The 27,206-nt window shown below is 42.7% G+C and overlaps 1 protein-coding gene across 3 annotated transcripts in view; it reads left to right on the forward strand.

The window, feature by feature from the left end:
• TTC39B (tetratricopeptide repeat domain 39B) overlaps window positions 1–27,206 on the forward strand; it is a 167,221-nt gene that overhangs the window by 34,782 nt on the left and 105,233 nt on the right. Inside the window, exons 2-3 of one of the 3 annotated variants that reach the window (XM_088837895.1) lie at window positions 12,351–12,362; window positions 18,477–18,511. The exons of 1 other annotated variant lie outside the window; for it this stretch is intronic. In XM_088837895.1, coding sequence (XP_088694021.1) covers window positions 12,351–12,362; window positions 18,477–18,511 — 47 coding nt within the window. The remainder of the gene's footprint in view (window positions 1–12,350; window positions 12,363–18,476; window positions 18,512–27,206) is intronic. One more of the 3 variants, XM_055428198.2, reaches the window with a different exon arrangement.

Here is a 27,206-nt window from a genome sequence, read left to right on the forward strand (position 1 = left end):
TCACTTCTCTGTTTCGTGTCCAGGATCCTCCATCCCACTGGGGGAAGGAAGTCAGGTTTCAGGCTCCCCACCCAGCAGGGAGCAGGCCCTGGAGTGGTAGGTGGCATCTGGAAGGTTGTCCCCGGGGAATCTCTCACCTAACAAGGTTAGTCCATTTGCTGAATTGCAGAATGAAACTGCTCAGAGTAAAGACCTCTCATCTCAGGACAAGGGTTCTCAGCTAGCCAGTCTTCTAACAATTTATCTGCTAATAGTTTTTGAAGTGTAGAGTACTGTGTTGGGTTTTAAAGTGAATTCAGGAATCAGATGGCCCTTGACTGCAGCCAGGAGTCAAGATAGGCTCTTGAGAAAGTGAGGTTCCATTGGAGGCAGCCAGGTGTGGCTCAGGTAAACATTTATTACACTTATGCCCAAGAGTAGTAGCTCCTCAGGGTTGGCCCCAGCATGGGAGCTGGGGAGGCTGATGCAGCAGTCTTTAAGGATGGAACTAAATGCTGAGGCTTCATAAGACTGGAAGTTGGTACTTGCCAGCTGCCTCTACAAAGATTACATCATGACTATTGCAAGCTGCTGACCTTCAACACCCCCTGAAAGAAGTTCAGGGTGAAAATCAGGAATGAGGCACTCAGTGCTCTGGAAAAAAAAAAAGAAAAAACTGGCAGAACAGGCCTTCAGATAGTTAGATCTTTTCAGAAAAAGGTTTTATGAGTTCCAATTCTTGCATCTTCTCATACCTAGAAAAACACTAATGTCATTAATGGTGAAATCTGCTTTGGCTATTAAAAAAAATTTTTTTTTTTTTACAATTAAAAGTCAAAATAGAGTAGCTATGGTTCAGACATCCTGGGAAATAACTATTTCCCAGATATCCCGAAAAATTATATTATGGGTATGATTTCAGATTAGACGCTGTGACCTAATGTAGAACTTAATGCTCCTGTAATGCATTTTTGCTTCTGTACTTTGCTTGCTGCTCGTAAAACCAAAGTTACTCCATTTTAAGATAAGGTTGTTTTTAAGTAAAGATTCCTAAAATTGTTTTTGAAAAAAGAAAAAAAAAAAATAAAGTGAGTCAAGTACTAAAAAAAAAAAAATGCTGAGGCTTTCTGCTGAGCACATCTCTTGTCGGCAGTGTGAGTTTTCTTGTGTTGTTCAGTTGCCCAGTTGTGTCTGACTCCTTGTGAACCCATGTACTACAGCATGTCAGGCCTCCCTGTCCCTCACCATCTCCCAGAGTTTGCCCAAGTTCATGTCCATTGCATTGGCCATGCCATCTGGCTATCTGGCCATCTCATCCTCTGATGCCCTCCTCTGCTCCTGCCCTCAATCTTTCCCAGCATCAGGGACTTTTCCAAAGAGTCCTCTGTTCACATCAGATGACCAGAATACTGGAGCTTCAGCTTCAGCATTAGTCCTTGCAGTGAATATTCAGGGTTGATCTCCCTTAAGATTGACTGGGTTGATCTCTTTGATGTCCACGGGACTTTCAGGAGTCATCTCTAGCACCACAATTCAAAGACATCAGTTCTTTGGTGGTCTACCTTCTTTATGGTTCAGCTTTCAAAACCATATGTGACCACCGGGAAGACCATAGCCTCGATTATATGGACCTTCGTCAGCAGAGTATTATCTCTGCTTTTCAACACACTCTCTATGTTTGCCATTGCTTTCCTGCCAAGAAGCAGTTGTCTTCTGATTTCATGGCTGCAATCATCATCTGCAGTGATTTTGGAGCCCAAGAAGAGGATTTTGTCACTGCTTCCACCCTTTCCCCCTACTGTTTGCCATGCAGCAATGGGGCTGGATGCCATGATCTTATTTTTTTTAATATCTAGTCTTAAGCCGGCTCTTTTACTCTCCCCCTTCACCTTTAACAAGAGGCTCTTTAGTTCCTCTTTGCTGTCTGCCATTAGATTCTGGAAGACCCAGCAGTGGCCACAGGACTTAAAAAGGTCAATCCTCATCCCAGTTCTCAAGTAGTACCAAAGAATGTGCTAACCTAACCATTGGACAATTGCACACATCTCCCAGGCTAGTAAGTTCAGTTCAGTTCAGTTGCTCAGTCGTGTCCGACTCTCCGCGACCCCATGAATCATAGCACGCCAGGCCTCCCTGTCCATCACCAACTCCCAGAGTTCACTCAAACTCATGTCCACAGAGTCGGTGATGCCATCCAGCCATCTCATTCTCTGTCGTCCCCGTCTCCTCCCACCCCCAATCCCTCCTAGCATCAGACTCTTTTCCAGTGAGTCAACTCGTCGCATGAGGTGGCCAAAGTACTGCAGTTTCAGCTTTAGCATCAGTCCTTCCAATGAACACCCAGGACTGATCTCCCCCAGAATGGACTGGTTGGATCTCCTTGCAGTATAAGGGACTCTCAAGAGTCTTCTCCAACACCACAGTTCAAAAGCATCAACTCTTCGGCAATCAGCCTTCTTCACAGTCCAACTCTCACATCCATACATGACCACTGGAAAAACCGTAGCCTTGACTAGACGGACCTTTGTTGGCAAAGTAAGTTCTTTGCTTTTTAATAGACTATCTAGGTTGGTCATAACTTTCCTTCCAAGGAGTAAGCGTCTTTTAATTTCATGGCTGTAATCAGCATCCACAGTGATTTTGGAGCCCCCCAAAATAAAGTCTGACACTGTTTCCACTGTTTCCCCATCTATTTCCCATGAAGTGATGGGACCAGATGCCATGATCTTTGTTTTCTGAATGTTGAGCTTCAAGCCAACCTTTTCACTCTCCTCTTTCAGGCTAGTAAGGTCATGCTTAAAGTCTTGCATGCTAGTCTTCAGCATTATGCAAACCAGAACTTCCAGATGTCCAAGCTGGGTTTAGAAAAGAAACGGGAACCAGGGATCAAATTGCCAACATTTGCTGGATTATAGAGGAAGCAAGGGAATTTCAGAAAAACATCTATCTCTGTTTCATCAACTACGCTAAAGCCTTTCTTGTATTACTTTCCTTAAATTGGAAGGACTCTGGATGCTTCTCTGACTGTATTTCTTTCAACTGGACCCCATGTGGTGCATGGGCTTCCCAAGTGGTGCAGTGGTAAAGAACCCGTCTGCCAATGCAGGGGACATAAGAGATGTGGGTTTGATCCCTGGGTTGGGAAGATACTCCTGAAGGGAAGACCATGGCAATCCACTCCAGTATTCTTGCCTGGAGAATCCCATGGACAGAGGAGCCTGGTAGGCTGCAGTTCATAAGGATACAAAGGGTCAGACATGACTGAAGTGACTTAGTAGCACTAGCCACATGGTACACTTACCTTGTGGTGGGAAGTTTCAGGGAAACCAGCTGTTGTAATCACTGGGGAAGTGAAAACCAGCAGTGGTGAAGCACTGGGAAGTTGATGGTGAGTTTGGAGAAGCAAACACCAGAGGTCGAAAAATCTTGTTATGCTCTGTGAGAAATGCATGAAGATGTACGGATGTTTAGTGTTGGATGGGAGACTGTTGACTAGCAGTTCCCTGCAGATCAGGTGCCAAACCTAGCGGTCCTGATGGGAATCCATTGAGGAAGGGAGCGGATATGACTCTCATAAAGATATAAAGTGGACGTGCTGAAACTTTTATTTAACCCATCACTGAGGGAAACCAGTGAGATGGTAAACTGATTCACGGGCTGTTTGTGGAACTGGGTTTTTATAGACTTCAAACAAGAACAATGTTAGCTTAAGATCCCTAGGCTACAGATAAAACTGGATAGTGTCCTACAGGGTCATAAAACTGAAATCTTTGAGGTTTTCTTACCATTCCAAAATCTGCACATTAACAAATAATCTCATAGTATCTGGCTTCTAGTTCAGTTCATTCGCTCATATGTGTCCAACTCTTTGTGACCCCATGGACTTCAGCATGCCAGGCTGTCCTGTCCATCACCATCTTCTGGAGCTTACTCAAACTCATGTCCGTTGAGTCGGTGATGCCATCCAACCATCTCATCCTCTGTCGTCCCCTTCTCCTCCCGCCTTCAGTCTTTCCCAACATCAGAATCTTTCCCAGTGAGTCAGTTCTTTGCATCAAGTGGCCAAAGTATTGGAGTTTCAGCTTAGCATCAGTCCTTCCAATGAATTTCCAGGACTCATTTCCTTTAGGATTGACTGGTTGGATCTCCTTGCAGTCCAAGGGACTCTGAAGAGTCTTCTCCAACACCACAGTTGAAAGGCATCAGTTCTTCGGTGATCAGCTTTCTTTATAGTCCAGCTCTCACATCCATACATGACTCTTGGAAAAACCTATCTTTGACTAGGTGGACTTTTGTTGGCAAAGTAATGTCTCTGCTTTTTAATATGCTGTCTAAGTTGGTCATAGCTCTTCTTCCAAGGAGCAAGCATCTGTTAATTTCATGGCTGCAGTCACCATCTGCAGTGATTTTGGAGCCCCCCAAAATAGTCTCTCACTGTTTCCATTGTTTCCCCATCTATTTGCCATGAAGTGATGGGACCGGATGCTATGATCTTAGTTTTCTGAATGTTGAGTTTTAAGCCAACTTTTTCACTCTCCTCTTTCACTTTCATCAAGAGGTTCTTTAGTTCTTCACTTTCAGCCATAAGGGTGGTGTCATCTGCATATCTGAGGTTATTGGTATTTCTCCCTGCAATCTTCACTCCAGCTTGTGCTTCATCTAGCCTGGCATTTTGCATGATGTACTCTGCATGTAAGTTAAATAAGCAGGAAGACAATATGCAGCCTTGACATACTCCTTTACTGATTTGGAACCAGTCTGTTGTTCCATGTCCAGTTATAACTGTTGCTTCTTGACCTGCATACAGATTTCTCAGGAGGCAGGTCAGGTGTTCTGGTATTCCCATCTCTTTAGAAATTTTCCATAATTTATTGTGATCCACACAGTCAAAGGCTTTGGCATAGTCAATAAAGCAGAAGTAGATGTTTTTCTGGAACTCTCCTGCTTTTTCAGTGACCCAGTGGATGTTGGCAATTTGATCTCTGGTTCCTCTGCCTTTTCTAAATACAGCTTGAACATCTGGAAGTTCACGGTTCATGTACTGTTGAAGCCTGGCTTGGAGAATTTTGAGTGTTACTTTACTAGCGTGTGAGATGAGTGCAATTGTGCGGTAGTTTGAACATTCTTTGGGATTGGAATGAAAACTGACCTTTTCTAGTCCTGTGGCCATTGCTGAGTTTTTCCAATTTTGCTGGCATATTGAGTGAAGCACTTTCACAGCATCATCTTTTAGGATTTGAAATAGCTCAACTGGAATTCCATCACCTCCACTAGTTTTGTTCCTAGTGATGCTTCCTAAGGCCCACTTGACTTTGCACTCCAGGATGTCTGGGTTTAGATGAATGATCACACCATCGTGGATATCTGGGTCATGAAAATCTTTTTTGTATAGTTCTTTGTGTATTCTTGCCACCTCTTCTTAATGTCTTCTGCTTCTGTTCAGTTCAGTCGCTCAGTCGTGTCCGACTCTTTGCGACCCCATGAATCACAGCACGCCAGGCCTCCCTGTCCATCACCAACTCCCGGAGTTCACTCAAACTCATGTCCACAGAGTCAGTGATGCCATCCAGCCATCTCATTCTCTGTTGTCCCCTTCTCCTCCTGCCCCCAATCCTTCCCATCATCAGACTCTTTTCCAGTGAGTCAGCTCGTCACATGAGGTGGCCAAAGTATTGGAGTTTCAGCTGTAGCATCAGTCCTTCCAATGAACACCCAGGATTGATCTCCTTTAGAATGGACTGGTTGGATCTCCTTGCAGTCCAAGGGACTCTCAAGAGTCTTCTCCAGCACCACAGTTCAAAAGGATCAATTCTTTGGCGCTCAGCTTTCTTCACAGTCCAACTCTCACATCCATACATGACCACGGGAAAAACCATAGCCTTGACTAGACGGACCTTTGTTGGCAAAGTAATGTCTCTGCTTTTTAATATGCTGTCTAGGTTGGTCATAACTTTCCTTCCAAGGAGTAAGCGTCTTTTAATTTCATGGCTGCAATCAGCATCCGCAGTGATTTTGGAGCCCCCCAAAATAAAGTCTGACACTGTTTCCACTGTTTTTCCATCTATTTCCCATGAAGTGATGGGACCAGATGCCATGATCTTTGTTTTCTGAATGTTGAGCTTCAAGCCAACCTTTTCACTCTCCTCTTTCACTTTCATCAAGAGGCATTTGAGTTCCTCTTCACTTTCTGCCATAAGGGTGGTGTCATCTGCATATCTGAGGTTATTGATATTTCTCCCAGCAATCTTGATTCCAGCTTGTGCTTCTTCCAGCCCAGCGTTCCTCATGATGTACTCTGCATATAAGTTAAATAAGCAGGGTGACAATATATAACCTTGACGCACTCCTTTTCCTATTTGGAACCAGTCTGTTGTTCCATGTAGAGTTCTGACTGTTGCTTCTGTTAGGTCCATATTATTTCTATCCTTAATTGTGCCCATCTTTGCATAAAATGTTCCCTTGGTATCTCTGATTTTCTTGAAGTGATCTCTAGTCTTTCCCATTCTATTGTTTTCCTCTATTTCTTTGCAATGATCACTGAGGAAGTCTTTCTTATCTCTCCTTGCTATTCTTTGGAACTCTGCATTCAAATGTGTATATCTTTGCTTTTCTCCTTTGCCTTTAGCTTCTCTTCTTTTCTCATCGATTTGTAAGGCCTCCTCAGACAACCATTTTGCCTTTTTGCATTTCTTTTTCTTGGGGACGGTCTTGATCACTGCCTCCTGTACAATATCACGAACCTCTGTCCATAGTTCTTTTAGCATTCTGAGATCTAATCCCTTGAATCGATTTGTCACTTCCACTGTATAATCAGAAGGCATTTGATTTAGGTCATACCTGAATGGTCTAGTAGTTTTCCCTACTTTGTTCAACTTCAATCAGAATTTGGCAATAAGGAGTTCATGATCTGAGCCACAGTCAGCTCTTGGTCTTTGTTTTTGCTGACTGTATAGAGCTTCTCCATCTTTGCCTGCAAAAAATATAATCAATCTAATTTCGATATTGACCATCTGTGTGTAGAGTCTTCTCTTGTTTTGTTGGAAGAGGGTGTTTGCTATGAATGGTGCGTAGTCTTGGCGAAACTTTGTTAGCCTTTGATCTGCTTTGTTTTGTACTCCAAGGCCAAATTTGTCTGTTACTCCAGGTATCTCTTGACTTCCTACTTTTGCATTCCAGTCCCCTATAATGAAAATGATATCATTTTGGGGTGTTTGTTCTAGAAGATCTTGTAGGTCTTCATAGAACTGTTCAGCTTCTTCAGCATTACTGGTCGGGGCATTGACTTGGATTACTGTAATATTGAATAGTTTGCCTTGGAAGGGAACAGAGATTATTCTGTTATTTTTGAGATTGCATCCAAGTACTACATTTTGGACTCTTTTGTTGACTATGATGGCTACTCCATTTTTTCTAAGGGATCCTTGCCCACAGTTGTAGATATAATGGTCATCTGAGTTAAATTCACCCATTCCAGTCCATTTTAGTTTACTGATTCCTAAAATGTTGATGTTCACTCCTGCCATCTCCTGTTTGACCGCTTCCAATTTGCCTTGATCCATGGGATGGCATCACCGACTCTGTGGACTTGAGTCTGAGTGAACTCTGGGAGTTGGTGTGCAGTGATTCATGGGGTCGCGGAGAGTCAGACACGACTGAGCGACTGAACTGAACTGAACTGAATGGACCTAACATTTCAGGTTCCTATGCATTATTGTTCTTTACAGCATCGGACTTTACTTCCATCATCAGTCACCTTCACAACTGGGTTTTTGCTTTGGCTCCATCTCTTCATTCTTTCTTGAGTTATTTCTCCACTGATTTCCAGTAGCATATTGGGCACCTACTGACCTGGGGAGTGCATCTTTCCATGTCCTATCTTTTTGCCTTTTCATACTGTTCATGGGGTTCTCAAGGCAAGAATACTGAAGGTGGTTTGCCATTCCCTTCTCCAGTGGACCACATTTTGTCTGAATTCTCCACCATGACCCGTCTGTCCTGGGTGGCCCTACATGGCATGGCTCATAGTTTCATTGAGTTAGACAAGGCTTTGGTCCATGTGACCAGTTTAATTAGTTTTCCGTGATTGTGGTTTTCTGTCTGCCCTCTGATGGAGAAGGATAAGAAGCTTATGGAAGCTTCCTGATGGGAGAGACTGACTGAGGGGGAAACTGGGTCTTATGGGCTGGGCCATGGTCAGTAATACTTTATACCAATTTTCTGTTGATGGACAGGGCTGTGTTCCCTCCCTGTTGTTTGACCTGAGGCCAAACTGTGGTGGAGGCAATGAAGATAATGGCAGTCTCCTTCAAAAGGTCCCATGCATGCACTGCTACAGTAAGTGCCCCGACCCTACACTAGGCCACCAGTGCCCCATGCCTCTGCCAGAGACTCCTAGACACTCACAGGCTAGTGTGGACACTCACTCTCTTGTGGGGTCACTGCTCCTTTCTCCTGGGTCCTGGTATGCACAAGAGTTTGTTTGTGCCCTCTAAGAGTCTGTTCCTCTAGCCCTGTGTAAGTTCTGGCGGCTCTTTGGTGGTTTTAGTGGCGACCTCCTCCAAGAGGGCTTATACCATACCAGGTCTGCTGCATCCAGACCCCCTGCCACTGCGGCAGGTGACTGAGGACCCATACCTCCGCAGGAGATGCTCTGGCTCTAATCTGATAATAAATAACCAAGTCAAACACAAGGAAATCATCTGAGAGAATTCAAGAATCCTTGGGAGGATTTGTGCGACAGTCTGCAGTATTACCTCCAGAGATATGATGCCCCCTTCTCTCCTCCGCTTCTCCACTCCTGCCCAATGGCCTTAGCTCCAAGTTTTGGATGTTTTTCTTAATTAACATTAAAAAAATACTTTGAGGTTAAATCTGGAGTTGAATCTCAGTTCCTTCACTTCAGTTCAGTTCAGTTCAGTTCAGTCGCTCAGTCGTGTCCGACTCTCCGCGACCCCATGAATCACAGCACGCCAGGCCTCCCTGTCCATCACCAACTCCCGGAGTACACTTAAACCCATGTCCACAGAGTCGGTGATGCCATCCAGCCATCTCATTCTCTGTCGTCCCCTTCTCCTCCCGCCCCCAACCTTTCCCAGCATCAGAGTCTTTTCCAGTGAGTCAACTCGTCTCATGAGGTGGCCAAAGTATTGGAGTTTCAGCTTTAGCATCAGTCCCTCCAATGAACATCCAGGATTGATCTCCTTTAGAATGGACTGGTTGGATCTCCTTGCAGTATAAGGGACTCTCAAGAGTCTTCTCCAACACCACAGTTCAAAAGCATCAATTCTTCGGCGATCAGCTTTCTTCACAGTCCAACTCTCACATCCATACATGACCACAGGAAAAACCATTGCCCTGACTAGACGGACCTTGGTCGGCAAAGTAATGTCTCTGCTTTTTAATATACTATCAAGGTTGGTCATAACTTTCCTTCCAAGGAGCAAGCGTCTTTTAATTTCATGGCTGCAATCAGCATCTGCAGTGATTTTGGAGCCCAAGAAAACAAAGTCTGACACTGTTTCCACTGTTTTTCCATCTATTTCCCATGAAGTGATGGGACCAGATGCCATGATCTTTGTTTTCTGAATGTTGAGCTTCAAGCCAACCTTTTCACTCTCCTCTTTCACTTTCATCAAGAGGCTTTTGAGTTCCTCTTCACTTTCTGCCATAAGGGTAGTGTCATCTGCATATCTGAGGTTATTGATATTTCTCCCAGCAATCTTGATTCCAGCTTGTGCTTCTTCCAGCCCAGCGTTCCTCATGATGTGCTCTGCATATAAGTTAAATAAGCAAGGTGACAATATACAACCTTGACGTACACCTTTTCCTATTTGGAACCAGTCTGTTGTTCCATGACCGGTTCTAACTGTTGCTTCCTGACCTGCATACAGGTTTCTCAAGAGGCAGGTCAGGTGGTCTGGGATTCCCATCTCTTTCAGAATGTTCCACAGTTTATTGTGATCCACGCAGTCAAAGGCTTTGGCATAGTCAATGAAGCAGAAATAGATGTTTTTCTGAAACTCTCTTGCTTTCTCCATGATCCAGCGGATGTTGGCAATTTGATCTCTGGTGCCTCTGCCTTTTCTAAAACCTGCTTGAACATCTGGGAGTTCACGGTTTACATACTGCTGAAGCCTGGCTTGGAGAATTTTGAGCATGACTTTACTAGCGTGTGAGATGAGTGCAATTGTGCGGTAGTTTGAGCATTCTTTGGCATTGCCTTTCTTTGGGATTGGAATGAAGACTGACCTCTTCCAGTCCTGTGGCCACTGCTGAGTTTTCCAAATCTGCTGGCATATTGAGTGCAGCACTTTCACAGCATCATCTTTCAAGACTTGAAATAGCTCCACTGGAATTCCATCACCTCCACTAGCTTTGTTCGTAGTGATGCTTTCTAAGGCCCACTTGACTTCACATTCCAAGATGTCTGGCTCTAGGTCAGTGATCACATTATCGTGACTATCTTGGTCGTGAAGATCTTTTTTGTACAGTTCTTCTGTGTATTCCTGCCACCTCTTCTTAATATCTTCTGCTTCTGTTAGGTCCATACCATTTCTGTCCTTTATCGAGCCCATCTTTGCATGAAAAGTTCCCTTGGAATCTCTAATTTTCTTGAAGAGGTCTCTTGTTTTTCCTATTCTGTTGTTTTCCTCTATTTCTTTGCATTGATCACTGAGGAAGGCTTTCTTATCTCTCCTTGCTATTCTTTGGAACTCTGCATTCAGATGCTTATATCTTTCCTTTTCTCCTTTGCTTTTCGCCTCTCTTCTTTTTACAGCTATTTGTAAGGCCTCCTCAGACAGCCATTTCGCTCTTTTGCATTTCTTTTCCATGGGGATGGTCTTGGTCCCTGTCTCCTGTACAATGTCACGAACCTCCGTCCAGAGTTCATCAGGCACTCTATCAATCAGATCCAGGAATCCCTTAGAAGAAATGGAGTAGCCATCATGGTCAACAAAAGAGTCCGAAATGCAGTACTTGGATGCAATCTTAAAAATGACAGGATGATTTCTGTTCGTTTCCAAGGCAAACCATTCAATATTACAGTAATCCAGGCCTATGCCCCAACCAGTAATGCTGAAGAAGCCGAAGTTAATCGGTTCTATGAAGACCTACAAGACCTTTTAGAACTAACACCCAAAAAAGATGTCCTTTTCATTCTAGGGGACTGGAATGCAAAAGTAGGAAGTCAAGAAACACCTGGAGTAACTGGCAAATTTGGCCTTGGAGCACGGAATGAAGCAGGGCAAAGGCTAATAGAGTTTTGTCAAGAGAATGCACTGGTCATAGCAAACACCCTCTTCCAACAACACAAGAGAAGACTCTACACATGGACATCACCAGATGGTCAACACCGAAATCAGATTGATTATATTCTTTGCAACCAAAGATGGAGAAGCTGTATACAGTTAGCGAAAACAAGACCAGGAGCTGACTGTGGCTCAGATCATGAACTCCTTATTGCGAAGTTCAGACTTAAATTGAAGAAAGTAGGGAAAACCACTAGACCATTCAGATATGACCTCAATCAAATCCTTCACTTACCAGCTGTGTAATATTGCTCAGGTAGTTACTTGTGACTGAATTTACTTGCTACAAATTGGGAGGAGCTTTGTAAAGTGCCTGACACATGTTAGGCACTCATTTAATCTTAGTTCTTCTCTTTGTGTGTCAGTCATGTCCAACTCTTTGTGACCCCATGGACTGTAGCCTCTGTCCATGGAATTCTCCAGGCAAGAATACTGGAATGAGTAGCTTTCTCTTCTCTAGGGGATCTTCCCAACCCAGAGATCCAATTGGGTCTTCCGCATTGCAGGCAGATTCTCTGTCATCTGAGTCACCAGGGAAACTCCTTTTCTTTTTTTTAAGTGAGAAAAAAATCACCTTTTGTCTGGTCTTTAGAGACAAAGTTTTCTTCCTCTTTTTTCCTTCTCTCTTGCTTTTTTTCTATTTCTCTTTCTCATTTCTAGTTTATTAGAATAATATCCTAGAACTCTGGTGGATTTTCTCTGTTATGTGAAGGCATTCTATTAAAGTTTTATTATTCATCTAAATGGAAACAATTGATTTTAACATTATTTTTAATTAAAAAATTTCCCCCAGCTTTGTGAGCTATAGTTAACCTATAACATCATGTAGGTTTAAGGAGTGCAACTTAAATGATTTGATGCATGACTGTATTGTGAAATGATTACCATAATAGTTAACACATCCATCTCACATCTCACATCATGAGAAACGCTGGGCTGGAGGAAGCGCAAGCTGGAATCAAGATTGCTGGGAGAAATATCAATAACCTCAGATATGCAGATGACACCACCCTTATGGCAGAAAGTGAAGGACTAAAGAGCCTCTTGATGAAAGTGAAAGAGGAGAGTGAAAAAGTTGGCTTAAAGCTCAACATTCAAAAAACTAAGATCATGGCATCCGGTCCTATCACTTCATGGCAAATAGATGGGGAAACAGTGGAAACAGTAGCTGACTATTTTTCTGGGCTCCAAAATCACTGCAGATGGTGATCGCAGCCATGAAATTAAAAGATGCTTACTCCTTGGAAGGAAAGTTATGACCAACCTAGACAGCGTATTAAAAAGCAGGGACATTACTTTGCCAACAAAGGTCTGTCTAGTCAAGGCTATGGTTTTTTCAGTGGTCATGTATGGATGTGAGAGTTGGACTATAAAGAAAGCTGAGCACTGAAGAATTGATGCTTTTGAACTGTGGTGTTGGAGAAGACTCTTGAGAGTCCCTTGGACCGCAAGGAGATCCAACCAGTCCATCCTAAAGGAGATCAGTCCTGGGTGTTCATTGGAAGGACTGATGTTGAAGCTGAAACTCCAGTATTTTGGCCACCTGATGCAAAGAGCTGAGTCATTGGAAAAGACCCTGATGCTGGGAAGGATTGAGTGCAGGAGGAGAAGGGGACAACAGAGGATGAGATGGTTGGATGGCATCACCAACTCAATGGGTTTGGGTGGACTCCGGGAGTTGGTGATAAACAGGGAGGCCTGGCATGCTGTGGTTCATGGGGTCGCAGAGAGTCGGACACGACTGAGCGACTGAACTGCACTGAACTGAACACATCCATCACATCACATAGTCATAGTTTGTTTGTGTGTATGATGAAAATTTTCAATATCAGCTCTTTGAACAACTTTCAAATATGCAGTGCAGTATTGTTAGCTGTGGTTTCCATGTTGTACAGAATGTTTTATTTATAGAACCCGCTGCATATGATAGGGGCTTCCTCCGTGGCTTAGGGGTAAAGAATCTGCCAGCAATGTGGGAGACGTGGGTTCGATCCCTGGGTCAAGAAGATCCCCTGGGGGAGGACATGGCAACCCACTCCAGTATTCTTGTGGGGAGAATCCCACGGACAGAGGAGCCTGATGGGTTACAGTCCATAGGGTCACAAACAGTTTGACGTGACTGAAGAGACTGAGCACTCAGGCACATACTGCATATGATAAAGGGTGAGGTGTTACTCAAATGAAGATGACTTCTTACTGGATATAGCTTAGTGTTTCTTTTTTTGAGATGGATTGTTGCTGTTGTTCAGTCACTAAGTCGTGTCCGACTCTTTGCGACTTTATGAACTGCAGCATGCCAGGATTCCCTTCCTTCACTGTCTCCCAGAGTTTGCTCAAACTCCTGAGTCAAGTGATGCCATCTAACCATCTCATCCTTTGTCTCCCCCTACTCCTCTTGCCCTCAGTCTTTCCCAGCATCGGGGTCTTTTCCAGTGAGTCAGCTCTTTGCATCAGGTGGGCCAAGTACTGGAGATTGAGCTTCAGCATCAGTCCTTCCAGTGAATATTCGGGGTTGATTTCCTTAAGGATTGACTGGTTTGATCTCCTTGCTGTCCAAGGGACTTTCAAGAGCCTTCTCCAGCACCACAGTTCAAAAGCATCAGTTCTTCGGTGCTCAGCCTTCTTCATGGTCTATCTCTCACATCAGTACATGACTAATGGAAAAACTATAACACTGAGATGGGTATAGGGGTATTACTTGTTTAAGTGTAAACATTAGCCGTGTTTCTTTTTAAAAGGAGAGCTGGCTTTCTGAGCTATCTTTCCTGAAGCCCACTCAGTGTCTCTGTGCCTGCTGTGTGCTCTGCTCTGGGTTGAGGTTTGTGAGGAGGAGGTCAGGTGCTCAGAAGCTCTCAGGAGCATGCTCTCTGCATTCCCCCTTCCTGGTTCAGGTCTGCCTGGGTGGGGTTAACAGGAATGCTGGAGGGACCATGAGCTGGTGTCTGGCACAGGTAAATTTAATTGGTCACCACAGCTAGAACTGGGTTCCTGGAGAGCCTAGTCTTTCACCTTCTCTGCAACCCTTCAGATGGTAAGCCTGTGTCCTGGAATGTGGGACACTGGGCTGTGATTCAAAATGACAAGGTTGGTGATGCCAAGAGCCTCTTCAGACTTTTGATTTGGAGAAAGGAGTCTTTTCTTAGAAATTTTCATATAGGCCAGAGAAGCCTATATATTGGCTTAGGTTCTTTTGCTATAGGACCAGCTCCTTTTTCTTTCAGTGGCTGGTTTATGAGTTTCTAATTTTGCTCCAGTCATTAGTCTCTGGAGAATGAGGAATAAGATGGAATTGCCCCTGAGTCCACCTCCCTTATAGAGTATGGTATGAATGTAGATCAATAGATCAGGGATCCCAAATTTTCAACTCAGTTCTAAGAAACGTTCTAAGTAGTTCAGCTAGGTAATCTGGGGTCTAAGGAAGCAGCAGGATTTAGGAGAAAATTACTGCCATAGTGGGTTTCTCCCAATTCTAAGTGAGAAGGAAGAGTTTCTATAATTCTCCAGACTTGGTAGACACTACCTAGCGGCGACTGCTCAGGATGTGGGGTATAGCATGAAACTAGACCAAGGGACAAGACCGAAGTAAGGGTGGGACATGCGGCTTTTGGATTTTCTTTAATTTAGGAACTTTTAAACATGCTTGTTAAGAAAAGGTGTAAAGTTCAGTTGCTGCTGCAATAAAAGTAATTTTCTCCTGAATCCTGCTCCTTCCTTAGACCCCAGGTTACCTAGTTGAACTACTTAGAATGTTTCTTCTTTTTCGTATTTACACATTTTGTTTCCTGCCTGCCTGCAGAGTCAGTATGTTGTACGTGTTTGGTCTCTCAGTTGTGTCTGAGTCTTTTGCAACCCCATGGACTGTAGCCCACCAGGCACCTCTGTCCATGGGATTCTCCAGGCAAGAATACTGGAGTGGGTTGCCAAACCCTTTTTCAGGGTATCTTACCGACCCAGGGATTGAGCCCTAGTCTCCTGCATTGGAGGCGGATTCTTTACCATCTGAGCCACCAGGAAGCCATAGTATGGTATATACATTGTTCAGTATTAATAATCAAATGAGAGAAAAGCTCTTGGATCCTCTTTCTTCATTTCTGTGCTATAGCTCTAAATGGGGTGATGTGATCACTGCCCTGATGGCCCAAGCTCAATTCATTCATTCAGCAACATGTATCTTGAGCAACAACTCTGTGCCAAGCTCTGGTGATTTCTGTGTAGACATGATAATTGAGAACCTGCCCAGATGGAGACAGATTGTAACCACATAAACAAATGAGATGATTAGAGATTATGATATTAAGAATGGTATTGAGAATGAAAGAAATCAGATGATGGGAAACTATTAGTATGCTGCTATTCTTAGTAATTTTAATATGTTTATCAGAGGCCTTGAAAATGGAAAGATGAGAGTGAGTCAGCCATAGGAAGAGTTGAGTGAAGAACATTCTAGGAAAGAGATATGCAGAGAGGCATGGGAAGAGTTTGGCTTGTGCATGGAACAGAAGGACAGCCTGTGGCTGAAGTGAAGTGAGTATGGGGGCCAGTGGGCAGAGGGGTAGTCAGAGGCTGGCAGGGTCGTTTAGGGGCTTCATAGATTTTTGAGAAGGAATTTGAATTTTATTTTTCTTTCAGGACTCTACCTTGTTCTTTTTAAAGATTGAAATATAGTTGAAATGGCAACCCACTCCAGTGTTCTTGCCTGGAGAATCCCAGGGACGGGGGAGCCTGGTGGGCTTCTGTCTATGGGGTCACACAGAGTCGGACACGACTGAAGTGACGCAGCAGCAGCAGCAACAGTGTTTCAAGTTTATATTATATAGGCTTCCCTCGTAGCTCAGTCGGTAAAAGAGTCTGCATGCAATGCAGGAGACCTGGGTTCGATTCCTGGGTTGGGAAGATCCCCTGGAGAAGGAGATGACAATCCACTCCAGTATTCTTGCCTGGAGAATCCCATGGAGCCTGGCAGGCTACAGTCTATGGAGTTGCAAGAGTTGGACACGACTGAGCAACTAAGCACACACTCATCAGTCTCATTCAACCCAGAAGCACAATGAAACAAATAACAGGACTAAGCACACAACACAAGTTTATAGCAAAGTGATTCAGTTATACATATATATATATATATATATATATATATGCCTCCCCTGATGGTTCAGTGGGTAACGAATTTGCCTGCAGTGCAGGAAACACAGGAAACATGGGTTCAATTGTTTGATCAGAATGATCCATGGAGGAAGAAATGGCAACCCACTCCAGTATTCTTGCCTGGAAAATTCCATGGACAGAGGAATCTGGTGGGCTATAGTCCAAAGGGTTGCAAAGTGTCAGACATGACTGAGCAACTAAGCATCCATACACACACATGCACACACATGTATTGTGTATATATATTCTTTTTCAGAAACTTTCCCATTATAGGTTATTATATACATGCACATACATATATTGTGCATATATATTGTTTTTCAAAAACTTTTCAATTATAGGATATTATAAGATATTGAATATTTCTTATACTATACAATAGGTCTTGGATGTTTATTAAATTTGGATTTATTCTACGTGCAGTGGAAAACTTTTAAAGAGGTCTAAAGCAGTACTGGAAAAGACTCTGATGCTGGGAAAGGTTGGGGGCGGGAGGAGAAGGGGACGACAGAGAATGAGATGGCTGGATGGCATCACCGACTCTGTGGACATGAGTTTGAGTGAACTCCGGGAGTTGGTGATAGACAGGGAAGCCTGGCGTTCTGTGATTCATGGGGTCGCGGAGAGTCGCACACGACTGAGCGACTGAACTGAACTGAACTGAACTGAAAGCAGTACTGTGGTGCTGGAGAAGACTCTTGAGAGTCCCTTGGACTGCAAGGAGATCCAACCAGCCCATTCTAAAGGAGATCAATCCTGGGTGTTCATTGGAAGGACTGATGCTAAAGCTGCAACTGCAATACTTTGGCCACCTCATGCGACGAGTTGACTCACTGGAAAAGGGTCTGATGCTAGGAGGGATTGGGGGTGGGAGGAGATGGGGATGACTGAGAATGAGATGGCTGGATGGCATCACCAACTCGATGGACATGAGCTTGAGTGAACTCCGGGAGTTGGTGATGGACAGGGAGGCCTGGTGTGCTGTGATTCATGGGGTCGCAGAGAGTCGGACACGACTGAGCGACTGAACTGAACTGAAAGCAGTAGTATGATGTGAGCGTATTAAAGAAGAGAAAGATAAGAGTAACTTCAGCTATTATGTGAAGAATTGAATGGCACGTGTGAAGTGTGGAGGCAGGGAGGACAGGGAGGTCCCGTGTGTGGCTGTGGAAATGGTGGTAGGAATGTGAGGGAAGGAGGCTTTGAAGATTCGACTAGATTATAGTAGGTCCCAGATAATTGGATGAGGAGCTTGGATTTGATTTTTGCAGCTATGAGGGAACTTTGTGTAAGTTTGTGTCTGAGTGTATGTGTGTTTCTAAGTGTGTGTGTCTGTGAGGTTATGGGTGAGCTTGTGAATGTCAGTCAGTGTGTATGAGTGTGGGGTGCATGTGTGGATTTGTAAGCAGATGTGAGTGTGCATGTGTGTGTGTGTTGTGTGTGTTTGGGTTTTTCTCCTGATGCAACTTTTGAACAGGCCAGTGGCATAAACAAAAGGCTGCCTTCTATGTTGTAGAGAACAGTCTGGCGGCTGGGAGACTTTCTGGGTGCGTAGTGGAGTTGGATGTGACACAAAGGCCCAGGGGTGCTAACGTGGCCAGCCAGGGAGAAAGACATGACTGAATCGGGCAAGTCCTGTTATTTGTTTCATTGTGCTTCTGGGTTGAATGAGACTGAAGACTCCTTTAGAGGAGTCAGTTTCTTCAAATTAGCCCAGTTTGATTGCTAGCTGAGTATTTTACCAGTCTTATTATTATTATTTTTTAATCTTACCTAAGTTAAATCTCACTTACATTCATGTGCTTGATTTCTCTGAAAGGAATTATATTAGTGAGCATTAAGTGGAGTAGTTCTACTGCAGCCCACCCAAACTCCCCACTGTTGCTGGGAGGCATGCACACATGTGCTTGGGCACATGCGCACGCACGCGCGCACACACATGCGCACACACGTGCACACACGCGTGCACACACACACATGAGACTCTTTTATATTTAAAGTTCTTGATTCCTGAGACACTCATTGTGTTTTTTGTTCCCCCAGGATATCTTTGAAGATGCTTTGGAAACCCTCTCTGTGTAAGTAGTAACGTAATAAAAAAGTATGTAGTAGAGAAAATTGATGGTTTTCTTTAAAAAAATTTTTTTTCATTCTCACTTTTTTGAGTATAGTGACTATTGTTGGAAAAACTCAATTCTCTATAATTTAACATTTAGGATGTGATTAAGCTTAAGAAAAGATCTATCCAAAGTTACTGACAAATACATTTTTGAGTCAGATTTCTTGTAACCTTGCTGCTGCTGTGAAGTCGCTTCAGTCGTGTCCGACTCTGTGCGACCCCATAGACGACAGCCCACCAGGCTCCTCCGTCCCTGGGATTCTCTAGGCAAGAACACTGGAGTGGGTTGCCATTTCCTTCTCCAATGTGTGAAAGTGAAAAGTGAAAGTGAGGTCGCTCAGTCGTGTCCGACTTAGTGACCCCATGGACTACAGCCTACCAGGCTCCTCCATCCATGGGATTTGCTAGGCAAGAGTACTGGAGTGGCTTGCCATTGCCTTCTCCGTCTTGTAACCTTAAACAAAAATAAAAGAAAAAATGTTTTCCAACAAATGAAATTTTGTTTATAGCTAACCCTTTTATATCTTGCCCATATTTCTTTACATGGTTAGCCTCATATTGTAGATTTTTGCTTTTGGTTTGCACTTAGTTTTATTATAAGCATTTCCCATAAGCCTATATAATTTTCGTAATGCTTTTAAATGATGTCATATTAGATCAAGTGGAACACCACAGTTTACTTATTCATTTCTTCTTTCTTAAACATTTAGTTTGTTACTGTCTTAAAAGCTTAAAACTAAGTAGTGAATATTTTAATGTGTATAGTTTTGTTATATGTTTGAGTTGTCTCTGAAAGTTTAACTTCACCAATGTAGAATTATTGGCTATAAAAGGGATGACTATTTTTATTGCTCTTTATGTGATATTTCTCAAGTTGCCTTTCTGTACTAGTCAACTCAGGCTGCCATAACAAAATACCATAGATTGGGTAGCTTAAACAAGAGAAATTAATTTTCTCACAGTTTTGGAGCCTGAAAGTGAGAGATCAGGTTGCTAGCATGGTTTGGTTCCGGTGAGAGCTTTCTACCTGGTTTACAGATGGTCACCTTCTCTTTGTGTCTCCACAGGTAGAGAGAGAGAGGTCTCTAGAGGTTCTTACTATAAGGGCATTAGTCATGAGGACCCCACTCTCAGGATCTGATCTGAATCTAATTATCTTCCAAAGGCCTCATCTCCAAATGCCATCACACTGGGGATCAGGGTTTCAATATATGAATTTTGGGGGAATGCAGTTCTGAGATGGTTAGATGGCATCACTGACTCGATGGACATGAGTTTCAGCAAGCTTCAGGAGATAGTTATAGACAGGGAAGCCTGATGTGCTGTAGTCCGTGGGGTCGCAAAGAGTTGGACATGGTTGAGCGGCTGAACTGAATTCAGTCCACAGCACTTTCAAAATAATTTTATCTTTCGAATTTTATCTTATTTTAGCTATGAACAATGTGTGCGTGTAGCATCATCATCCCTAGGTATTATTTGAAACCATTTTGCTGCTTAAAAAGTGAAAAGTGTTAGTCGCTCAGTCGTGTCCGAGTCTTTGCGACCCTGTGAACTGTGGCCAACCAGCATCCTCTGTCCATTGAATTCTCCAGGCAATAATATTGGGGTGGGAAGCCATTCCCTTCATAGGAACTTCCTGACCCAGGGATCGAACCTGAGTCTCTTGCATTGCAGGCTAACCGTTTGAGCCATCAACCTGGCTTACTACTGTTGAGGCTAAACCTAATCACTTGGCTTGAGATAGTGTTTGTCAGGTCTTGCCACTGTAAAGTTACTTTTCCTCCCCTTCCCTTTTCATGCTGTACTCTTTGGAAGATAATCTGCTTGTGTAATTTTAAAAATTACTTTTAAGGTGAGTGCATTATTTGCCATCCAGAAATCTTATTCCGCTCTGCTGCTGCTGCTCTGCTCTGAGCATTGGCAGGACCTGAGCTTGAGGTATATGGTAGACTGAAATCCAGGAGGTAGAAAAGGGTCTGACTATGAGGCTGGTGATTGGAATTCACAGTGGAGGCTCTGCTGTTCGCAGTGAGAAACTGGAACACTGGACACACATCAGAAAAGGGTTCAGGTCTCAGAGATGAAAATAGGTCAGGCTGATGTAATTGATGTGACCAATGGGCAATACACATTAAAACTTGTGTTTCCTTGAATTTTCACTGGTTGCATTAAACTGGCAGAGGCTTTACCTCTGGATTTGAAAGGCATTGTCAGCAATTTCTAACACTGACTAGTTTTTAAAAAATCAAATTATAGGGAAACAAAAACCTTCTGAACTTGACTTCTGGTTTCTGGTTTTGCATGTAAGGAGCTTGAAGTCACCACTCTGTCCTAAAAACATGTAAAGAACTTAACAGACTTGAAAAAGCCACAATTCATTTTGGAGCCAAAGGAAAGGGGAGGATACAGGGCAGATCCCTACCCGCAATACCAGAGGGTCAGAAGGGCAAATACAGGGAGTATGGTGTACAGAGCCAAAGCCGGGACTGGAAGACCTCAGCTGTGGTGGATGAATTGGTCGAGGCTTAGTGTGAACAATTTGGGGAGTTAAGAACCACATGGGAACCCCTCATGTGAAGCCCCTCCCCTCCTAATGTGAGATTTGCCTCTAGAAGCTCTGCCAGATTCCCACAGTAAACAGAGGAGAAAAATCCCTTTGGGCATCCTGCAGGGTAAGGAGAAAAGGAACCATTCTGAAATATACCAGAGTTGACTATTCTTAACAAGGTCTACCCTCAGGGGAGAGTATTTAACCAGTGTCTAACTGACCTGGGAACTCCAGCCCACTCTGGCCATCCTGTCCCATCTACGTGAGATGAAAAACTGAGAAGAGAAGTTCCCAGTCCAGAGACACAGGCTCCCTTAAGGACTGTGACTTAATCATAGGAATGTAGAATGTTTCCTCTCCCCCACCCCTCACCACCATGTGACCACACTGATTTACAGCAGTTTCTTTTATCATGGACATCATATTTAACCACCAAGAAAGATTACAAGGCAGACCAATAGGCAAAAAACACAGTTTGAGGAGACCGAGTAAACATCTAAACCAGACATAGCAGGGATCTGGGGGTTTCAAACAACTATGGTGAATATGCTGTGGCCTCTGTGGGTGAAGCAGAGAGCCTGCCTACAGGAACCGATGGGCAGTGTAAACAGAAAGATGGAAGTCCTAAGAAAGAACCAAAAAGAAATGCGAGAGATGAAAACACTCTAACAGAAATGAAAGCTGCCTTTGATGGACTTATTAGACTGGACGTGGCTGAGGAAAGAGTCTCTGAGCTAGAGGCTAGAGCAATATAGTCCTGAATAGAATCCTCAAAAACTGAAAAGCAAAGAGAACACAGACTGATTAAAAACAGAACAGAATGTCCAAGGACTGTAGGACGAGTACAACAGGTGTTGTATGGGAACACTAGGAGGAAAAGAAAGGAACAGAATAATGTTTGAAACAATAATGTTTGATCATTTCCACAATTAATGTTAGACACCAAACCATAAATCCAGTAAGGTAAGAGAACACTGAATAGGGTGAACACCAAAAAATAACCTCTTGATATATCTGTCACCTGCAAACTACAGAGTAGCAAAGATAATTCCTAAAATAAAAAACACACCTTACCTCTAGAGGAGCAGAGTTAACTTCTCGTCAGAAACCAGGCAAGCAAAAGAAAGTGTAATGAAATATTTGTGTTGAGAGAATAAAACTACCAACCTAGAATTCTGTACTCTGTGAAATTATCTTCAAAAGTAAAGGAGAAATAAAAGCTTCCTCAGGTGAACAAAAATTAAAGCAATTTGTTACCCATAGATCTGCCTTATGAGAAACATGAAAGGAAGTTCTATATAGAGAGGGAAAATAATATGTAGAACCTCAGATCTACATAAAGGAAAGAAGAATATCAAAAAAGGAATAAGTCAAAGTAAAATAAAATACTTTTTCATATTCTTAATTGATCTAACAGCAGTTTGTTGAAGATAATGCCAACAGTGTATTTGGTTATATATACTTATGTTTATATCTTTATATGTTTTTATATATACACACAAAAGATATATATATATATGCTTGTGTATGCTTACCTCTAAGTGAGATGAATGACAACAGTCATACAAGGAATGGGAGGGACGATAGTATTGTGTTGTTATAAGGTACTCACTAGCTGTGAAGTGGTACAGTATATTTGAATGTAGACTTAGATTAGATGTAAATGCAAACTCTAGGGCAACCACCAAAAAAACGTAAAAAAAGAAGTAAAGCTGATATGCTAAGAAAGGAGAGAAAATGGAGCGTAGGAAATGTTCAATTAAAACAATATGAGGCAGAAAAAGAGTGGGAGACAAGAATAGGAACAAAAGTGAGGGCAAGAAATAAACGTAGTGATGAACATGGTAGATGTTAAGCCAGCTATATCAATAATCACTTTGAATGTTAGTGGTCTACATTTACCAATTAAAATACTTTATCAGAGTAGCTCAAAAAATATGGTCCAACTATACGTTATTTACAACAAAACCCATTTAAAATAAAAGACACATATAGAATAAAAGTCAATTGAGAAAAAATATACCATGCTAACAGTAATCATCAGAAAGCAGGAATAGCTATACTAATTTTGAACAGAGCAGACTTTAAAGAAAGTTATCAGGAATAAAGAAAGGCATTAGCTAATGATAGAGGGGCCAATCTCCCACGAAGGCGTAACAGTTCTTAATGTGTAGATACCAGTGACAGAGCATCAAACTACATGAAGCAAAAATAGAATTATTATACAAGGAGAAATAGATGATTTCGTTACTATCGTTGGTGACTTCAACTCCCTTTTTCAGAAATAGACCCAGCAGGCAGAAAATTTTAGCTGAACTAAAAAAAAGAAAACCCTGAACTTAACCCAACTGAAGTTAATTTAGATCCCTATCTCATGCCGACCTCTCCATTGTCAGCACACTATTCCAACACCGTTTACTAAGTCTGTGAGTAAAAGAAAATGTATGTGTGATGCCTCCTTCATCAAACAATAAACTCGTTAAACTAATAACTCTCTGTTTCTGGGGGCTTTCTGTTTTGGTCCTTTGGTCTATGTGTCTTTGTGTTTGTGCAAAACTATTCTATCTGCTTTAGATGTTTCAATATTAGCATGACTGGTTCTCAGGAGAATAGCCTCCAAAAAGGACTCCTGTGACAGAGATGTCTTTGATTCGTGACCATCAGAAACACACGGTGAACTCTGAAAATGTGAAATTCTTGGAAAATTTGTATGTCTTAGCTTCTTTTATCTGTCAACCATATATTTTGTTTTTTTTTTCTCATCTTGAAAACAATAATTTTTTAATGCTACCTCACTTTCTGATTATCTAACATTTTCTTTTCCATTCATTGCCTCTTTCAGCCTGTCTTCAGCTGTTGCCAGCATTTTTTTTTTTGTCATTTTGTATTGGCAAATCTAAAAGTTTCAGGTGAACAGCTAAGAGACACAGCCACATATATACATGTATCCATTCTCTGCCATGCCAGTATTTTTTTTACTTCCAAATTTAACTTCCCTGATAGCTCAGTCATGCTCAGTTTAGCAAATCCAAAGACTTATCCGTTCTAGAACTTGCCTTATTCTCTTAGGTTTCTGATGTGCATTATTACTTGTGACACCTAAGACTGTTCCTTAAACAGTTTTGTGTTTCCTTTTTGGTGTTGCCAAAATGTCCTTGGTACACACTTCTCTCACCTTGGTGTAGCAACAATAATAGTAACATTTCACCTAATAGAGAACCTTACCTATTTGAAGTAGAGTCCAGGTCCAAAAAGGGTAGCCAAAGTAGATCTTAGAGCCCATACTGTAAAAATCTTGCCCTTTACTTATAGTAGAGACTTCCATCTGGAGTTTGTTTACAATGACTGTGAATAGACTTAGGCTTTTTAGTATAATTTTGCTGGAGTTCTAGGATGGTATGGTGAGAGGGTGGTTTTATATTTGTTGATAGTAATATACTGTTACTATATATAGCAGATACAGTTATTTGTTGATAGTAGCAAAAGATGGCACAGAAAGAAGAAAGTGAGTATGATGTACAGTCATAGAACTCCAAAGCATAGCAGTGTGGTTTTACCTTGCTCAGGTACACACGCCGAGATGTACCTTTCTGGAGAGTCAAGCCCTTGGACTTGACAGTGAACTTGATTACCAGTTTCAGCTTCATTTACTCCCTGGGGGACCTGTTGGGACAGTTTCACTGAGTCTCAGTTTCTTCATGCGCTCACAGATTTATTGGGGAGATAAAATGAAATTCAATGTAAATATTATAATGGGTATAAACAAATAGTAGGTGCTCAATAAATATCAGTACATTACTGCTCCCCTACCCTGGTCACTGTCAATCTCCACTGAGAAAGTCATGTTAATAATGCTGTCTCTGAGACATTGGAAGAAAGTTATATTATATCTAGTATATTCTATTTAAGAGGATAGAAACTTGTGTCATATATGTAAGAAAATTCCACAATGACTAAAAATGTTCCCAGATAACGTTTGAAAGTCAGTAGGTTATACTTAGGGCTTCCCTGGTAGCTCAGACTGTAAAGAATTTGCCTGCAATGTAGGAGACGTGAGTTCGATCCCTGAGTTGGGAAGATCCCCTGGAAAAGGGAATGGCAGCCCATTCCAGTATTCTTGCCTGGAGAATCCCACGGACAGAAGAATCAGGTGGGCTACAGTCCAGGAGTTTTCAAAGAGTTGGACAGGACCGAGTAACACTTTAACTTTCGCTTCGGATTCCCAGGTAGCTCAGTGTTACAGAGTCCGCTGCCACTGCAGAAGACGTAGGAGACGCAGCAGGCTGAGGGACTGAGCACACACACGCTTCATTTACAGGGGAAGCTCTCTTGGCTGTTTCTCTGTATTCTCCAACATAGAGTGTGATGTTCCTGTACCATCTCTCCTGAGTTATTGACCCTTTCTGAAATGGAAAATATTACTGAAGAAATCTGTTATTCTATATTTGTCTTTTAACGTATTCTGTATGTTTTCTCTCTGATTACAAGTATATGTTAATTGTAAAAAATTCTTCAGCTGGTTTTTATGTGAACTTTTATTTTGCCCTAGTTTCAGGGTTTCCCAACACTTATCTCTGAGTCCCTCTTCCATTTATCATGCCATGACATTTCATTTGTGATCTGTTAGCTTCTAAACTCGGTAGAGCTCTTTTTCCTTATGCTGATCAAACTACATAGTTTGGTTTTATGTGCCGATAGCAATGCTTCAGCCTCGCTGTAGGAGGGTGTGGTCCTCTTGCCAACCTGGTGGTTGATTTCTTCCTGTGAAAATTTCTTCTGAATTTGTAAGGAAAGGGTACAAGTGAACAGATGAGGAGGGGCTTCGAGCGTTTCCACTGAAGAAAACTTACTGCTGCTCTCCTTTTCTGCTTAGTTAGCTCACCACCACAGATGTAGTCTTTCCTCCTTCTGGATCTTTGTGGTAACAGTTGTAATAACAACCGTGTTAACTATTTCGGAAAGTTGTTAGATTTGCTAGCTGGTAGATTGTACAATGGCAACCCACTCCAGTGTTCTTGCCTGGAGAATCCCAGGGACGGGGGAGCCTGGTGGGCTGCCGTCTATGGGGTCGCACAGAATTGGACATGACTGAAGCGACTTAGCAGCAGCAGCAGATCGTACAAACATCTCTAACATTTAGAACTAGGAGCAAAATTAGATTAAAAAAAATAAAACAGTGGCACATTGAACATGTCCTTTCTGAAAATTAAAATTGCTTATGAAGTTTCTGACTTATTTGCCTAGGAGGTCATCTCTTAGGGAGGAACCGTACTTTAGTCCCATTTAATGGTCATTAGAATTTTGCTAGAAGGTTAGCTCTGCCATAGCCTCTGGCTTCTTGATTTAACAATTCCATGCTGGTGTGTGCTTCTTGGTGCCCTGATGACTGGGTGTTCTTCATGCCCAGGACAACTACAGTATCTGACAATGCAGTGGTGGGTGTAAGTAAAGTCTGTTCATAAATTAACTGTGATATTGATTTTGGGTGGCCTCAACCTGCAGTGGCTTGAAGCAAGGTTTGTGTTTCTGGCCAGATTGAGGTCAGCTTATGGCAGACAAGGCTCTGGCCCTTTGGCTTTGTGTAAAAAGAGTTCTCACAAAGATGGAAAGGAGTGAAACAAAGTGTTTATTAGGAGGAAAGAGTACAGTTTGTGTGGACAGACACACGGGCAGACAGAGAGAGAGCCATGTCCTCGTGGTAGCTTGAATCACTTTCATGGGGTTTTTCCTCCAGCTTTTCTTTGGCCAGTCATTTTGCTTTGCCTTGTTCTGAGTTCATATTTAGTATATCTCAGGATCCTCCCATGTGTGCATGCATCTCTCAGCCACGATGGATTCCAGCGAAGAGGCCTATGGGTGGCCTTGGCATCACTCTCCATTTGACCTCCAAGGAGCTTTCTAGGTCTCCTTGACTTTGAGAATAATAAATATGTGGCCTCTTATCTCTTATCTGGGTAGGCCCAGCCTTCTGTCCTGCATTCGAGAATTGATATTGAATATCGAGAATATAAAAAAATACTGGTATTTTCGAGTTCCTGTCCACAGGGAATGAACTCCAGTTGCTCACTCTGGGCAGGGGTGGGGAGTTTCTGTCTACCTCCTGCCT

This window comes from Moschus berezovskii, chromosome 7 (assembly GCF_049115385.1).
Source record: "Moschus berezovskii isolate FMDL1 chromosome 7, NW_MosBer_1.0, whole genome shotgun sequence".
NCBI lineage: Eukaryota > Metazoa > Chordata > Mammalia > Artiodactyla > Moschidae > Moschus > Moschus berezovskii.